At 38.7% G+C, this 18,990-nt stretch overlaps 1 protein-coding gene across 2 annotated transcripts in view; it reads right to left on the reverse strand.

Moving 5' to 3' along the window:
• Window positions 1-14,782, reverse strand: part of sema3h (sema domain, immunoglobulin domain (Ig), short basic domain, secreted, (semaphorin) 3H) — a 20,717-nt gene extending 5,935 nt beyond the window's left edge. The window contains exons 1-10 of one of the 2 annotated variants that reach the window (XM_016461968.1): window positions 14,606-14,782; window positions 14,360-14,465; window positions 9,424-9,578; window positions 8,606-8,668; window positions 8,373-8,492; window positions 7,772-7,865; window positions 7,555-7,674; window positions 7,202-7,347; window positions 6,189-6,303; window positions 1,925-1,994 (exon numbers count right to left, since the gene is read on the reverse strand). In XM_016461968.1, the coding sequence (XP_016317454.1) occupies window positions 1,925-1,994; window positions 6,189-6,303; window positions 7,202-7,347; window positions 7,555-7,674; window positions 7,772-7,865; window positions 8,373-8,492; window positions 8,606-8,668; window positions 9,424-9,578; window positions 14,360-14,459 (983 nt within the window). In that variant the 5' untranslated portion in view covers window positions 14,460-14,465; window positions 14,606-14,782. Of the gene's footprint in view, window positions 1-1,924; window positions 1,995-6,188; window positions 6,304-7,201; window positions 7,348-7,554; window positions 7,675-7,771; window positions 7,866-8,372; window positions 8,493-8,605; window positions 8,669-9,423; window positions 9,579-14,359; window positions 14,515-14,605 lie in introns of those variants that run through there. The other variant, XM_016461969.1, reaches the window with a different exon arrangement.
• Window positions 14,783-18,990: the final 4,208 nt, after the last annotated feature.

The following is an 18,990-nucleotide window of genomic DNA, read 5'->3' on the forward strand; positions in this document are numbered from 1 at the left end:
ATGGAAGAGGTCATCCGCCGCCTAACGGAGCTCTCGGCCCGCCAGCAGCAGTTTACCGAGCGACTGGCAGCCCGGCAGGAATATACTGACCGGGTCGTGGAACAGCTGCAGGCCAGCGTGGCGGGGCGCCTGCCCCTCCCGGAAGCGCCGGTCAAAGCGCACCAATACCTCGTCCGGTTGACCGAGAACGACGACATCGAGGCTTACCTCCACACATTTGAGGTCATCGCGGCCCGGGAGGGGTGGGTCCAGGAAGAGTGGGCTCGCATCATCGCCCCCTTCCTCACCGGAGAAGCGCAGCGGGCCTATTATGCCCTGAGGGCACCCCGGAATGAACAGTATGACGAGCTCAAAGCCGAAATCCTAGCCCGGGTGGGCCTATCGCCCATGGGGGCTGCGCAACAGTTCTATCAATGGACCTATGATGAACGGCAGCCAGTGAGAGCGCAAGCTGCGCAACTGGCCCGATTGACTCACCTGTGGCTTCTCGCGGGGTCCCCGACCCCGGACCAGGTAGCCGAGAAAGTACTCATTGATCGGCTGCTACGGGCCCTGCCCCGCCCGCTGAGGCGCCCGGTCAGTATGCGAAATCCCCAGGACATCCACAGCCTGGTAGAGGCGGTGGAGCTGGCGGCGCCAACGAACGCCTGCGAGGCAGGGGAGAGAGCGGGCCTGGCGCCCCGCAGGGTGATGGAGCGGGCTCGAAGGTGCACCGCAACCAGGCAGCAGACCGGGGGTCCCCGACTTTGCGGATGAACCAATGCCAACGGAACCCGACGGCCCGGGCCTGGATGGGCGGGGTGTTTCCTGCATCAGGACGGACTTTCCCCGGGCCCCAGCAGGATGGTCAAGCTGGAAGGGAAACCAGTACAGGCCTTCTTGGATTCCGGCAGTTCAGTCACCCTCGTGCAACCGTCCCTGGTACGACCAAGGCCCGAGCAGAAATCCAAGTTGCCGCTGACGTGTGTGCACGGAGACACCCGCTATGTACCGGCCCGTACAGTGCGGATTTCAGCGGAGCCCGGGACCTGGGCCATCGAGGTGGGCATTGTGCCGGATCTCCCCGTACCTCTGCTCCTAGGACGGGACTGGCCGGGGTTCCAGAAGCTCCTCCTCGGACCCCGGATGCCAGGCCGTACCGCCCGGAACGGGCCATGGCGACCCCGTCGGGGACTGCCCAGCCCAAGGCCGGCCTACCTGGCGACGGACAGCGAGAGGGAGGGTGAGTGTCAGCCCGCAAATCTACCGTCTGTCTACCTTGATGTGTTTTCCCAGGTCACGACCGAGAAATCATTCTAATATGCTGATTAGCTGTCACTTTTGATCCTTGCTGAATAACATTAATACAATTAATTTCTTTCAAAAAAAGATTTTACAGCTATTTTAAAAACTTTTATTTTGAATTGAAAATTTCTTAATTTATTATTCAAATTTATCAACGTAGAACAGCTTAAATTTCTAGTCTTTTTCTCAGACAAATCTTTTAAATAGCGTTAGAAGACCTGGAATGTAACACATAAGTCATATGGACTCATTTGATGATGATTTTGTCATTTTTGGAGCTTGACCGTCCCTAGACACCATTTAGTTTTTTTTAATGGAATAGAGCAGCACCAACATTCTGCTAAACATCTTTTTTAATCTCAAAGCATTCAAGGACAATATCAAAATTGTCAAAAGTCTATGTAAAGCGCTTTGAGTGCCCAGAAAAGCGCTATATAAATGTAAGGAGTTAGTTATCAAAGGATTGTTTTTTTTTTAAAGAAAGTGAAAAGAGTTTGGAATGACTTGAAGTTGAGTAAATGATGACAGAAGTTTCCTTTTTAATGTCTGCTCTTAGTTCAGCTATGAATTTAGTCTTCAAATGCGATTTATTACAGTGAAATTTTTAAAATCTGATACCAGGTCAGTTTGTAAGACTCACCTGGTAGTGGTGAAGAGCCCATAGATGAGGGGGTTCTTTTTGTCTTTTCCACGCTGAATGAAAATATCCTCTACAGAAAAACAGAAAACAGGTTTAGAATATTAAACATGCTTTGTATGTGCTTCAGTCAATGCAAATGAGAAAGAGTGAGTGTGTGTGGTCTCTAAATTCCTCTCAAGGCTATATAAACTCATAAAAATAATATTTACCTGGTCACACTCTCTTTCTCATACAAACAAACATGTGTAATGCAGCATTTTTGTGGTTTCATTTCTGTTCAAAAACACTCACTCACACACACACACACACACACACACACACCTATATCTTCACAATAAACTTGTGCTGTTGGGGGTATGCTAGTTCATTTCTGCATTCTCGTATTCCAGCCATGTCAGATATAATCAAGCACCTTATCAAATCAAATCAAACACACACACACACACACATTAAGATGGTGGTTCTCAACTGGTTTTGCTTCAGGACCCAAATTTTACATTGGACAATAAGTGATGGCCAAAAATAGTTTAATAGTTTTTTAAACTATTAAAGTAAACAAAAATGTAACATGTAAATGACCATCAACTTCACAGGCCAAACAATATGCAAGAGTGGGGTCAGTAAGACTGCTTTTTTAAAGAAATTGATGTATGTATTTAGCAAGGACACATTAAATTAATCAAAAGTGACAGTAAAGAATTTTACATTGTTAGAAAAAAATTATATTTCAAATAAACACTGTTCTTTTAAACTTTCTATTTATAAAATAATCCTAAAATGTCAAAAATATTAAACAGCACAACTGGTTTCAACATTGATAATAAGGAATGTTACTTGAGCACCAAAACAGCATATTAGATTGATTACTGAAAGATCTTGTACTGTAATTTCGTTCAAATAAATGCAGCTTTGGTGAGCATAGGAGAATTAAAAAAAAAAACATTAAAATTTCTTAGCGTGTTTGATCAAACACACAGCCCTTGACAACAATAAAAGATATGGGGCACAACCCACTAGTTGGAAACACAGTGTTAAACATTCACGCTACCACGGACACGCTTTTGAAACCTGAGATAGATTTACTGACTCTCGTAAACTGTTAAAAACTGAAAACATAAACTAGATCAGTACTATAAAATGGTTGAAACCTTTATTACACACCGCTCTGGGCTATAACTGCACACATAAACACAGACGCCCTGTTTTCCCCTCATATTTTACACACAAACCAAAAGAATCCCTTTAATTAAGCATTCACACTCCCTCTTTCCCTCTCAATCCCATTACTATCCCTTATTTCTCTTCAACCCCTCCTCCCTCTCTTTCAAATTGTTTTCACTACCCCCCTATTCCCTGGCTCTTCTTCTCTTTCACTTTTGCAGGGATGCTATAGTTGTGTCAATTTCATCCAACAAAAGCTTTTGTTCTCCTTGAGGGCAGATAGTTTTGTCTGCCCTGCACTTGTTGACACTTCTCTATCCTGCCCCTATCCGTCCTTATCCCTCCTAACCTCTGACTCTCCTGCTCTCTGCTCTCCTCCCTCATCCTCATCCTGAGGTAGCCAGTAGATTCTGTGGAAACAGGATGGGGGTGCCACCGTAGACGTGAAAATGCACACACACAGATACTGGCGGCCTTCAAAACATTCAGCAGACCACCAAGACAAATGGCACATGCACTTGTGCACTCATTTTAAGATATATTTATCATCATATGGTTAAAAAATGTAAAACATTCAGGGTGAACTCAAGAAAATTAGGTCACTTTGTGACAAAACATCTGTATATAACCATAAGGAATAATTTCCTAAAAAGTACTCATTAGGTGTTAATTAGTGTTTTCTATTAATCTATGTTGAAATATATAACATTAAACTGTTTAGAGCCAATATGTATTTAAATATCAATTGTCCCTCTCTCTATCAAAAGCACATTAGAAAGATTTCTGAAGGGTCATGTGAGACTAGCTATGTTTCCATCCAAAGATTCACATTTAACTTATGCACAAAACTGGAATATCACATAAAACATTTGCGAATAAAGCACCATTTCCATCCAACGAATCAAAGAGAACAAAATCGTCACTTTCTGATTAACTGGCACTATATATCACTAAGAAAAGTAGGAGAAGCCACTTAATATAATAATTTTCATATATGATGAATTACTTGCACCTCAGAGAAAGCAGACGAAACACAATTAATGCGGTCATTTTTTTTCGGAGGTGAATGCCTGTTGTTTGGGTCGTGTAATTATACAAAAATACTTTGATGAAAGACTTGTTCAGAAAAAAACAAAACAACATTTCAGATGCTGTGCAATGAGCTTGGTTCGCTGGTTAGTCATCCCATAGTTATCCCATCCCATCCCATCGTGCAAAGTCACATGACTTTTTTTTTGATGCGCATGGTGAAATTTATTCAGTAAACGTGTTTCCATCGTAGTTTATGTGCATTTTTTCTTATCTGATAAAAAGTTTTTCCTACTCAATTGTGCGCATATGTTTTTTATGCGAAGTTTTTGAATTTATGTGCATCTTGGTGTTTCCATCCAGCGGTTTTTTTATGCGATATTCCAAAATGCGCATATAAATCGGTGGATGGAAACTTGAAGACTGGAGTAATGACTGTTGAAAATGTAGCTTTCCCATCACAGGAATAATTACATTTTAAAAATATATACAAATAGAAAACAATAATAGTGTTAATATTTCGCAATATTGCAGTTTTTACTTTTTTTTTTTTTTTTTAATCAAAAATCTTACCAACCCCAAACTTTTGAACGGTACTGTACATGTACACACACACATAAACTCAAGGCTTTCAAAAAGAATCCAGCTGAATTTCAGCTAATAAACATACCAACTTACCATATTTAAAATCCAAAACATATCATACACTAATTCAGTTCAGCTTCAAAATCACAGCCACAGAAACTGGCAGCATCCCCTCCACACACACACACACACACACATAACACAGACATTATCTAAACATATTTACACCAGACCGTGATGCATTCTGGAGCACCTTCAATCTTGCATACCAAAACACACGCCAGTCTATTTTTTTCTTAAAGACCTAAGCTTCATCTGTTCCATATTTCACAATAACTTACAATTCTAACTCTACTCTTCCAACAACCTAGCATTTCTTAACTTGTATCTGACTCATCGTATCATCAGTTTATGCATGTTTCTTTGTACAATCTATAAACTCGCTATTCCTGATTAACATTCACTGACTGCAGTGTGGTCTGGCCCATCATAACTATGGCAAGATGAGGGTCCCTGATGCAGGGGGAGATTATGGGAGATGTAGTGGTTTAGAGGCCATGAAGCACAATGTAAACAAGACAGAGAAGAGAATTCTTATAGATTACCACCATAGGGCAGCTAAGATGAGATGCATATTCACATTAGAGCATGCTTACATTATATAATCATCAGAACATTTTTACATGTCACAAGCAAACATTAAAGTGTTAACCAATCAGAACAAAGCAGATTCGGATGTTCTAAATACTTTGGTAGGCCAAGAAATAAACACATTTCACAAGTCCCTAACACTTGAACATAACTGGACATGCACACAGTTAAACAAATTACATAAACTCAGCTGTTTAAAGATTGCCATGGCGCTGGACAATGAATAGTTCCTTTCAGAGCCGCTTGCAGATTTGATAAAGTAGCAACCAGATATGGAACCCATTCTTGATTTCTGATTATTGCTTGTTTTATATCATATTTGGGTGGAATAGTTTAGGGGACGTGCTATCTTCAGTGTAGTCATCACTGATAACTGAGATTTTTCATTTCAACATGTACTGTATGTGCTATAACGTGTATATCTTATAGATACAGTATATGAGTATGAGACTACAGTAAAACTTCAGTCAGAATGAGGATTCAAGAATTGTTTATTATATGCGAGGTCTTTGTTTACACAGACTGATTGATAAGAAACCGGTTTCTGTCTGAGTCTGTGTGTGGTGTGTGTGTGTGTGTGTGTGTGTGTGTGTGTGTGTGTGTGTGTATATGTGAGTCTACTGATAAACTTTGTTCCATAAATCAGGGAAGTTTGGGCATAAGACACACACACACACAGTATCAACAGTACAAATTATATTCTAAAAAAATGTACAAGGTTATCTCAAAGCCTTATTTCATTTGAGAAATTTGCTTAAACTTTGATTAGGTAATCAAGTGGGAGTGAAATGTTTGTGTGTGTGTGTGTGGCATTTATCTGAAGGTGTCTATTACTCACGGAGTTTGTCAAAGTGTGTCTGTATGCCGTCGGGTCCTGGTACAGAGCAAACAATACGAGCTTTCTGAAAGGTGCTCCATTTATGAACCAAACTACGCTGACCACCAATATCATTCTGAAAAAGAGAGAAAGAGATATAAACACACTGATAGTACCATACTACCATACTACATACCACACTACAGTAATACCATGTTTTTTGCACATGTACCCTGTTACTACCATATTTTTTGGACATGTACCATAGTTATATCATGTTTTTGAGATGTACCATGCTTTTTTTGGACTTGTCCCTGCTAATTCAGAGTTTTTTGGACATGTGCCCTGCTAATACCATATTTTTGGATATATATACTATGCTAATACCATGATTTTTAGACATGTACTATGTTAATACTGTGTTTTTGGGCATGTTATTTGATGTAAATGTAAATACCCTATTAAATAAATATGGTAATCATTATATTCATTGACATACACAAAGGTACCAAGGTATTACCATCTGATACCATCCCTTTACCATGGTACCACTACAGTACTTTTTGATAATTTTTTGTGATATCAAAATGACACAAAATCCACCTGACAGAAATTTCAATAAAATAACATTTCATTTTATTTCTGCTTTGGATCTTCTGTTTGGAACACTTTTTATTTCACTAAAAATTAAGTGTATTTTAATTACTTCAAGAAAATAATATATTGTGTTATTTCTGTTTATATTTGTATGTAACACTTTTTATTGTAATAATAATACTAATACATTTTACTAATATCACATTTATTTTTATTTCTGTTTGGATCTGTATGTAACACTTTTGCATTTTAATAAAAAACCGTAAGTATATAATATATAATTCTGTTACTATTTCATATGAAAATGACAGAAATCCACCAGAGGAACAGTCAGAGACATATCACACAGCACATCCTATCAGATTCACAGAGGTGGTCATACAGGCCCAGGAGCCACACAAGTGCGCTTAGGCACGTAGGAACACACTATTAGATACCTTGCAGACGCGGGCGACTCTGGAATAGAGGACCTTCCCAGCAGCCCCCTCTGCTTCCTGCGCGCGCTCAGTAAAGAACACGTAGACCTTATCATCCTCCTCATTATCACTCTCTGACATCGCTGCAACATGTACAAATTCAGCGCCTGGAGAGGGCGAGAGAGACAAAAATACAGTTAACTAACACATACATCTGTTATTGTGTAAACAATATGGTAGCATTTTCTTTTGTTTAACTGATAGAGCACAGTGCTTCCTTAATTGTTGTCAACAACCTGGTGAGTGTATTTTTGTAAGTGTGAGTGTAAGTGCTAGCTCAGGTGTATGTGTGGTTGTACATGCACATATATCACCTTGCAGCCATGTAGTGTCGTATTGTTCAGTGCGAATCACATGTCGCTCCCCCAGACTCCGAATAAAAGCGGTATCATGACTTAGAAAGTCAGATGAGATGCCAGCGTACAGCTCTCCATCTGAACAAACATGCACAAAGATTTAGATCAGAATTACACTGGCATGTTCTCACACAAACAGATAAACTACACACAAACTATAAACATGCTGTCTTACCTATGATGGCAGTAGCTGTTCTCTGGTGAGGGTCATAAGGACATTTTCCCTTCCCTGATTCAGTGTCTTCATACTGCAGCATTTGTTCCTCGGCCTGAAATTCCCATTACATTATTTACAGTTCAAATTGTTTATTTTTGCTTATCCAAATTAATCCTACTAAAACTTTTTTATTTTAATAAAAATATTTAATTACATTTTAATTATTTCAATAAAATATTGTTTTGATCTGTAAGAAACTTTTTTTTTAATTTTAATTAAAAATCGAAGTATACTTTAATTATTTTAATAAATAATATTAAAAAAAATTCTGTTTGGATATGTAACACCTTTAAGTTTAATTTAAATAATTAAGAATATTTTAATTATTTATATATATTTTTTACTTTTATTTTAGACATGTAGACATTGTTTTTATTTATTTTTATTAATTTAATAAATAATATTTAATTTATTTGCAATTTATTTATTAGCAATATAATTGCTCACAAAATTGTTTAATCTATCTATTCTATCACCTGAGACATGTATACTACACTATATGCTACAATAGGAAGAGTTTATGTGAAAGAGGTGCATGCTGGGAAATGTAGTCCTTTACCCTGAGGAAGAGGTTGGTGGGGATGAAGGCACAGCGAGGGTTGAACGCTCCAGTCCCACAGGCGTAAAGATGTGTTTGGTTATACAGCTCTAACACACGCAGGAAGTTTGCACAGTCCGTCTGTGACATAAAAAGGAAACTATCACAGTGAGGATTGAATTGATTTTGTTTGTAATTAAACAGTTCAAGAACAGCTATCTAAAGAAGCTGCGTTTCATAAAATCATGTTTTACCTGCAGGGTTTTTCCAGCCATGATACAGTTCTGGATTCGATCTGGACTTGCAGGCCAGTATATCTGAAATACAGCACACACACACACACACACACACACACAGATGTGAATCTAATCTGGTGCACAAGCGTGCATAAAAGTTCCTCTTAGTCATATTAAATGTTGATGCATATGCTGATTTCCTCATGTAGCATGTGAGGCATTACAGTTGAATGCCACACTGGCATTGCTCAGATCAAATCATTATGAATACACACTAAGTTATGCAGACAAGCAGGGATGGGCTCACACACACACACACTTACCCACACAAACTTTCACAAATACACTCACTGGAGGTCCTTCATGCAACAAAAGTTTGTTTGAATCTGCTAGTAAAAGCTTTCTTGTTTGATACTACAGCATGTTTGGGTGAACTTAACTATCTCTCTAAAATTCTTGTTATTTACTACTCTCAACTTGCTTTTTTCCATATAATGAAAGTGAATGGTGACCAGGGACTGTCTAGCTCCAAAAATACCATAAAAGTAGTATAACATCAGTTCATTTGATTTATATATGATATATTCCAAGTCTTCTAATGCCATATCATAGTTTTGTGTAAAATACAAGCTGTTTATAGTGGTTTTATTGTGATTTTTTGATGTTCTGAGCCTGACAGCCCACACTTTCATTGTATGGAAAAGAGCAGCATTAACATTTTGTTAAACGTCTCCTTTTGTGCTACACATAAAAAAGAGAGAACATAGTGACAGAATTTCCCTTATTTAAGAATATGAGGAATATATGTGAGCCTGTGTGTTTGGGTGAGTACATACCTTGCGGGGGGTTTGAGTAATATCATCCAGGCTGGCAGACAGCAGATGGTCTTTCATACCGATGTAAAGACGACGACCATCTTCACCTGGCAACAGAGAGTTCAGATCCCCAGCAGGCACAGAGAGAGACATGAGCCTGCCGCTCCGCACCAGCTCTAAGACAGAGAGACAGAGAGAACGTGAACAGATTATTTCATACATTTCTGTTATGAGTAGACCCTCGCGGCTGAATTCTGCAAATATGCGGCATTGCTGTTTTCCATCACAAATCCTTTACTTCTGACAGGCCAATAAAGAAAATGCAATTCAGCTTTATTGTTTTTTATGGGAAAGGAAAAAAACAGAGAATGAGGGTTTCTTTTTGCCATGCAACAGAGGGTGAATTTCTGAAGAATATCCTGGTCAGTTTTTACAATATAATTACAATGAATGAGGCTGTCAAGATCTAAAATTACCATATCATAAAATGGTCTACAACTCATGTGCTATGAAGTTGTATGATAGCTTTATTTGAGGAACAGACTGAATTTTAAATGAGTATTCAGCGGAAATAACTGAAAACTCAATGGCTCAATGATCCAGTGCCATTAATTTTAGAAGCCCGCTAAAGGAGAAGAAATTCAGTGAATGATGACTTCAATTTTACCTCTCTTTCTTACACAAAGCTATCATATGACTTGGAATATAGTGCATCATTTGGATGCACTTTTTCACTTTTGCATCCTTTTTAAAACCTTAAAGCTCCAGAGGCAACCAGTATTGTTGAAAACATCTCCTCTGTGCTCCATGGAAGACATAAAGCCAAGCCACAGGTTTGAAACAACATGAGGATGAGTAAATGATGATAGAATGTTTATTTTTGTGGGTAAACTATTTCTTTAAATACATTTAAAGCTGTCCACCAGAGTAACATTGTATTCTGTACTTTTCCTAAACACATTGAACTAATATAAACTCATATATGGACCAGACAGTCTCACCTTTGGGCAGAATAACCTGTTCAAAAATATAAACAGCCGATGAGACAAACAGAGATAAAATAACGCATGAGATTAATAGAATAGACAAAAAGATTGAAAACATGCCTTGAGAATCATAGGAAATCAATTAATTACAGTGAAAGTGCAGCAGATAATATTGTAATACACCAAAAAAACAGCCGCAAAAAAACGCAAATATTACATTGGTTGTTCTATAGGTTTGCATCTTTATCGCTCCTTTAAAATATTCTCTCACTCACCCACACACACTAAAAAATTTCAGCTGTCACAAGGGATATGCACACAATCTGTCACAGCCTGAAACCTCACACACGCATTCCTGGCTCTTTCTTAGTGGCACCATTGCCCCCTTTCTTGGGGGCAGTTGCTGTGGTAACAAGGGTGTGTATGTGTATGTGTGTGCTAAAATCACTGATGGTTTACGGGCTGGTATTCCACCTGTCTCGAGTGTGTTTAGCAGGAAGTGAGGGAGATTTCATGACTAGGTGGTCTAGAACCTGGTAGCCCCAGACTGTAATCAGTTTGACTCATGACCTTTTTAGCCATAAACTAAATTAGACAAACAGTGAGAGATTCTGATGGTCTTACACAATTACTACAACTACAACTGTCATGTTTCTCACACACACACACACACACACAGGTTTGTTTTTGTGAAAAGTGTGGACATCCCATAGGCGTAATGGTTTTTATACTGTACAGACCGTATATTCTATTACCCTACTCCAACCCTACCCCTAAACCTACCCCTTACAGGAAACTTTGTGCTATTTCAGATTTTCAATACACTCCATTCTGTGTGATTTATAAGCGTTTTGAAAAGTGGGGACATGGGGTAATGTCCTGAAAAGTCACCTTCTCCTTGTAATACCTATGTCATACCTTTGTCATTATACAAATTTATGTCCTCATCTATCACAAAAACGCACACACACACACACACAGGTTTGTTTTTGTGAAAAGTGTGGACATCCCATAGGCGTAATGGTTTTTATACTGTACAGACCGTATATTCTATTACCCTACTCCAACCCTACCCCTAAACCTACCCCTTACAGGAAACTTTGTGCTATTTCAGATTTTCAATACACTCCATTCTGTGTGATTTATAAGCGTTTTGAAAAGTGGGGACATGGGGTAATGTCCTGAAAAGTCACCTTCTCCTTGTAATACCTATGTCATACCTTTGTCATTATACAAATTTATGTCCTCATCTATCACAAAAACGCACACACACACACACACACACACACACACACACACACACAGATGAACACAAAGTGAGTCACAAACCCTTCTGTCCATCATTCTATGACCAGCTGAGGGTATATTTAACCACATACAGACCTAGTGCTGTATATTTAACCACACACAAGCTGTGAGTGTGTATCTGACCATTAGATTACCTCAGTCATGAGAGAGACTGATGTGGAATTACTTGATTAGTGTAAATATGTGGCGTGTGACACAGCTAAGAAACATTAGCTAACTTATACATAAAAATGCACACGAGTGCAAGAGCACACTAGCAACAACGTATAGGTTAAAAATGGTATAAATCGTGTTTTTCCGATTATTCGCAATCTTCATTTTATCGATCCCCAAGATCGATCTTGTACTTTATGCCTTTTTCAGTGTCTGCGTGATAGTGTACAGTACTTCCTGTCCTGTAGGTGTCAGCGAATGTTTTCTGAAAATAAATAAAATTTACTGTGAATGTGAGTTTCTGGTCTGTATTCAGTGTGATTTAAAAAAAAATAAAAAAACTGACAACAAAATCGCAGACTGCACGCAGAAACAGACAAGACGCAACTGGTGTAGTCCGATTCGTGAACAAATTACTCTTTCAAATCAGTTCTTTTCATTAATATTTACGAGGTACTGTTTGAATCGGTCTGAAACACTTGTTGTTAGCTAAAACTAAAACTGTTACAAATCGTTTTCGTTATTTGGAATAAAGCTTAAATAAAAACAAAATGTAAATATTAGATGAAAAACATTAAATTTGACATGTTGCCTTTATAACTAAAATACGTTTAAGTATTAAAATTGCTCAAATTAAAACTGAAATCAATATGTTAAATATGTAAAATAATAAAAACTAAAAAAAAAATGCTAAAAAAATGAAATGAAAATATCAATATTAAAACTAATTCAAAATATTAATAAATACTATAGTATATAGTTAATACTAACATAACAAAGCATTCGCTGAAAGAGATTCTCAAAAGAGAAGTAACCAAATTGGACATTAAATTCAATTGAATCAAGAGCTTATGAATTAATTGGAATTGAAACAAACTGAATTAAAATGGGCATCAAATGTAATGTGTAATGTGTAACATGTAATTCAAAAACCTGTTCACAAGCACACACCTCTTCTACCACAAGTGTGGATGGGAGTATGTTAAGGTGTATTTTCTTGGGCACAACTTTTCCCATAGTGCTAGTCTACTGGCAGACAAGAACAAACAGTCCACACTTCCTGTGCAAATTGAGTTATCAGCTATTACTTCTCAATCCACCAGCTGGCATGTTCATAACTTCATATGTGTGTGGTAGAAATGTTAACAGGTGCGACTATAAGTCTGTGACGGAAAAACACAAGGCTCATGCATAAACACACAGACAGCTAAAATAAACTGGTGAACACACACTGCTGTGTTCTGGAATTTCTCAACTCTCCATCAGACAGACCTATGACCTGGGCTGCATATGAGTATACATCATAATTATAGCACTCAAATGCACACAGACACACACACTTGGCAGAGGTTAGAGTGCATAATTGATTGATGCTCGTGTTAGTTATAATCACACCTACTGAAGGCCAGTCAACTGCAAAGTGACCAATCAAAACCGACCAGCTGGAAAATGCATTTTATAGATCTGCTGGACATATTATTGGATATCTAATTTCACTTGTATCCAGTGGCACAAAATTCTCAGTATGTGTGTGTGTGTGCTACTCAAGAGCTGTCATTTATCATCTCATCAGGGAAATCAAGCCAAAATGAGCTGGATGATAATCAACCACCAGCCGTTCCCTTACACAAACACACACTTATGCTCTACCCTTTGGGAGTCTGCGTGAATGAAAGGCTAATTGGGTAATTAAGAGATCCAAGTAAACACAACACACACATTCATACAGATGTACACGGATTAATTAAGATATGTACCCCTAAAACTTTCTAAACACAAACATTTCACACACACACACTCTCTCTATTTTCTCTCACATTCACTCTCAGTCGTCCCTGATATGCAGAATGGTGTGACGGACCAACGAATGTATCTGTGCAGGGTTTTCTAGGTCATGGAGAAACACACAACCAGTTTCAGTCTACACACATGATATACCCCTTTCGAACCACGGCTGATTACAATTGGGTTAAAAAGAGAGAAAGAGTTTGTGCATGGAGCAAAGAAAGACTGAATATTTGTGTGATTCTGAGTCCACAAGGATAGTAAAACCTGAAATCATCCACAATGTGGGAAGAAAATTGTTTAATAAACATACTGAATATTGAATGTCTGAGTTGAAAGAATAAATGCAGAAAGGTTTAATAGAAAGAGCTCAATAGAAAAGCAATAGAAGTCAATGGAAAGTCAGTTGTTTCACCTGAGTGTTGTCCCATAAACTATGTAGACCAACAGAACATTAATTAAATTAATTATAGTAACATAATTGACTCAAGTCAGAATGACTCAAGTCTTCTTAATGATTAAAAATTATATTATTTTATAATAATATTAATAATAATAATAATACAACCTGAAATCATTTACATTGAAGGAGGAAAATGTCATAATAAACATACCAAATAATGTCTGAATTCAAATGTTAAACGCAGAAAGGTTTGTGTGAGGGATAGGAGATTGAAAACACTAATACATCAACAGAAAAGTCAATGGAAAGTCAGTTGCCTCACCTGAGTGTTGGAAGTGCAGTCGTGGTTGTGATGGTCTCCATGCGTACGTTAGAGGTGCCGCCAGTGAAATTAAGCAGAAGAGAGCCAGCATCCTCCTCATGGCTGTCTGACACACACACACACACACACACACACACACACACTATGCGACTCTAGCTCGGAGTAAACGCACACACACACACACACTCTCTCTCTTTCTCTCTACGTACTCTGTTCAGAAATATCACACACACAAATGGTGTCTACCTGATGTCAGCATCACACACCTCTGCGTAAGTGTGTGTTTATGTGTGCAGTGCAGTGAAATATAATCCTGCTCAGGTCAGTGTTGCAGCAGAATCCTCTCTTGGTCTGTCTTCTGTGTTTATAATATTGCCGTCTGAATTTGTCTTCGTTTTGTTCACTCTGTTATTGTCTTGCCCTCTGCATCTCTCTGCATCTCTCTGCATCTTTTAACTCTTTCTGATCTCTCTCTCTCCTTCAGTCGTCTCTTATCATTCACTCCTTTCTTTCAAACACTCCCCTGCTGGGAAGGAGGGAACTGTCCCAATTGTGCCCACCCCTCTCTCGCTCTCTCTTTCTTTCTATCCATCCCTCCCTTCCTCCCTCCCTCTCTGTGTATATCTTTTTTTAAGAATAAGACAGCTGCTGAATGTGACTCTCTCTTAGGATTCATTTGCTTAATGGCTGTTGAAATCTCATGTTGGTTTTCTCTCTTTTCATCTCTCATCCTCACTGTCTTGTTTATGCGCACACACACTCAACACACTCCAATTAAATCTAACAGCAGAATTAATGGTAGCTGAATCAGGTCACATAAACAATTAACAAAAATATCAAAAGAATAAGAAAATGAGAATGAAAACCCCCATTGCCCCCGACAGACTTCACAGCACACTCAGACCCCCCACCCCCCAACAAACACACACACACACACAACTCTGAAGGATAATAGTTCTTTACAACATGAAAATATCACTGAGCTCATCAGAGATGCAACTGTGTGGGTTTGGCGCCCTCTAGCGACTAAACGAGGATTATGGTTTAATACTACCCCACATCACAAGAAGTAAAATCAAGAAAATTCTCAAATAAGACGCCACATTTCACGTTAACCCTGTACAAATTACACCGAGGGGGCTTGTATTATCCTGCAGGGGTTTATTTTGTTATAATGACTGGCCAGCTGTACTTTATTCCGCTTATTTCACGGCTACATACTTAATAAATAAATGGACATGACATATTGATTTCAGTTTAAATTGTTATCCTACTTGCATATTAACGTGCATACGAATAGAGCAAAATCATACAAATAGAGCAACAACATTACAATATTAACTGCTTTATATAATTTTATATAAGCCTATTCATCTGCATCCAGGTAAATTTGTCTATGGATAGCTAGCTATTAGCTACCAATACAACCGTCCAATTTAAATTCCCTCTTATCCGTGTTTCTTTAGCCTACCTGTTTCTTGTTCTTCTGAGAGATGTTTTCTTTCTTTTCTTCCCGAGCTTCCGTCCATGCTGAATGATTACCATTCATTTACTATGGAAGTATTGCGAAGTCCAAAAGATTATGGAATAGTTTTGTGTTTTCTTAGTGTAAGAATTCAGGAAAAGGGTGAGCGTCACTATATAGTATATACAGCTGGATTGAGCAGTAGGCCTAGCTATAATTTAAATGAGAATACCACTAAATATGCAGTACAAACTAATATACTTAATTTAACATCAAAGGTTACTAGCATTATACAGCTAAGCTTAATACTACAGTTCAATATCGATTATAGAATGGAAATTAGAAGTAGAATGATGACTGTTATGATGACTGGCCACTAGGTGTCGGTGTTGTATAAATCTAGTTTTTGTGATTTAAAAACAGTTGAACAGTTGAAGTTAAAACAGTTGAACAGTTAAAAAGTTTATATTTTTAGTTACTTTTTTTGGGGGGGGGTACAAATTGTACTGTAAATTACACAGTGTAATTTACAGTACAGGTGTATAATGTAATCACACAAACAAACAATAAATGGCCTACATAAATACATAGTAGGTAGAAAGGATCTTTTCGTGTCTCAGTGGGACATCGGTCCATGAAAAGTCTAGAAGTAAAGAGGCTCTTAATATATTGGATGTGATGATGTATCGTACTGCATTGGATGTGAGGGGTTATCCATGATGTTTAAAGGGGTCATATGATGTTGAATGATGCATTTATATAGCGCTTTATTGTGTATTGTTGTACACCCAAATCGCTTTACAATCATGTGGGGGGGTGGTCTCCACTTGGATGATGCGATGGCAGCCACAGGACAACGGCGCCAGTGTGCTCACCACACACCAGCTACAGGTGGAGAGGAGAGAAAGTCAAGTCACAACGAAACACAGCGCCTTCACGACATGGCAGTGGCGGCAACAACAATACTACAGCGAGAATAAAAGTTACGCCTTCTTTCTTTGCGTGAACATTTGGGCGGCGTTATGCAAATATTCCCACATCGTGACGTAGACATGTGGGGGCGTGTTAGATCGAGCCGTTTTAGGTAGGTGTGGCTGACTCTTAATAACTTAACTTTTATAAAGAATATCTCTTTGGATTTGAGACTTTAGTCTTTGCAACTTTACAGATCTTCTTTATGCACCAAGAGCTTGTAACACTCCAAAGAGAAAGGAACATTTTGAAATCGCATCATATGACCCCTTTAAGAGTTTGAACAGCATTCCTCTTGGTCACCAGCTTCAGCGAGTTCAGTTTAGTCCCCAGGACAGAGCCTGCCTTCCTCAGCATTTTCTCTACCCTGCTATTGGCATCTTCCCCTTTAAAGTCGGCATGAAACGGAAGTAGCGATTGTCTTTTTTTCTCTACTGTTACATCTATCCGAGTTAAACGGCATCTGAAATGAGAGGGCGGGACTTGATTTCGTCCTTCGGGAATTGATTGGATCATTGGAAGTTGGGGCATTGCTAACAAAATGGAGGCAGATCTGAATGCCAGTTTGCAGTTAGTTGTGGGGGGATTTCTCTCCACTGGATTCACCGCCGACACCCTAGCATGAATACATTTTTTATTTAATGAGGAAGACGACGACGAGGACGATCAACGGCACAAAATATGCCTAACAGCGCGCGAGAGCGAGAAAGAGAGAGAGAGAGAGAGAGAGAGAGAGAGATAGACTGCCTGAATGACTGAGCGCGTCCTCCATAGTTTGCGATGTCCTAAGAGTAATCTTGTGGTAATATCCTAATATCCTTTCAATTTTTAAGGGTAGTGTACTCCCCCATGGCTTGCGGACGGGAGGGGATTAGGGCCAAGCAATAATAAAAAAATAAAACCATCTCGAGATTAAAGTCGTTAAATTTCTAGAAAAAAATCGTTAAATTTCAAGAAAAAAGTTGAGATTAAACTCGTTAAATTTCAAGAATAAAGTCGTTATGTTTCGAGAAAAAAACAAGCTAAATTTCGAGAAAAAAGTCCAAATAAAATGTTGAGAATAAACTCATTAAATTACGAGAAAAAGTCGTTAAATTGCGGGAAAAAAATGCGCTGGGGAGTAGCGTATGATACGATTGACTGGGGTTGAGTCCATCTTTTGCAAAACTCGCTTTTCTTCCTTTTCTCATCACATCGGAAAAGTGGAAATCAATTTCTTAACGAGTGTTTAATAATAATGTATTAATTAGGGGTAGGCAGGCTATAAGGAGGGCTTTGTTGTCCCAATAAGGCAGCATCTATTTAATAATTTCAATAAATAAAATCCTTCCCAGCTAGCAATTTTTGGTTCCCAGAACGTTCCCGGAATGTTAGTTTTTGGTTCCCAGAACGTTCGTTTTTATGGTTTGCTTTTGGTTAGCCAGGAAAGCTTTCTTAACGTTCTCAGAACGTTAGTTTTTGGTTCCCATAACGTTATTCTAACGTTAATCTAACGTTCTGGGAACGTTAGTTTTTGGTTCCTATAACGTTATTCTAACGTTAATCTAACGTTCCCCTAACGTTAGTTTTTGGTTCCCAGAACGTTATTCTAACGTTAATCTAACATTCCTATAACGTTCCCCTAATGTTAGTTTTTGGTTCCCAGACTGTTATTATAACTTTCCCTTAACCTCTTTACTCCGATATGATCACCTGTGTACAGTGTACAGGTTGTGTACAGTTTGTGCAGCGGGACCTTCTTTTGATCCGTAAACAAAAACAACTCGCTTAACATCATGTTCTCTTCAGTTAGGCATTTTAAATTAGGGGTGCTCCGACTGATCGGCTACCGATCACTATCGGCCGATAATCGCTTTGGGATGTTTGATCGGCGGTCTCTCTAAAAAGGCCGATCTCAAGCTGATGACGCTGCCGTGCAAGGTTTGGCACGACATGCAGCAGCACCGTCTCAGTCTCTCTCTGGCGCGGGTGAAATAATTATAATGCTGAAGGTGAGGTACTCAGTCCAACTGCTCTGCTCGTGCACATCCCATCATCGGTTCTCTTTTAGCAGTTCAGCCAATGTACTGTTAGGAGTAACTGAATAACTCGGGATATTGGTTTGTTTCGCGTCAGAGGGAGTGTCAGGCATGTTTATAAACCGAATAACTTAAGTAATTTGTGGATTTGAGAACTTTTGAAAAGTGATTTCTTT

The sequence above is a fragment of the Sinocyclocheilus anshuiensis genome, unplaced genomic scaffold (genome assembly GCF_001515605.1).
Source record: "Sinocyclocheilus anshuiensis isolate Anshui unplaced genomic scaffold, SAMN03320099.WGS_v1.1 scaffold80, whole genome shotgun sequence".
In the NCBI taxonomy this organism is placed as follows: domain Eukaryota; kingdom Metazoa; phylum Chordata; class Actinopteri; order Cypriniformes; family Cyprinidae; genus Sinocyclocheilus; species Sinocyclocheilus anshuiensis.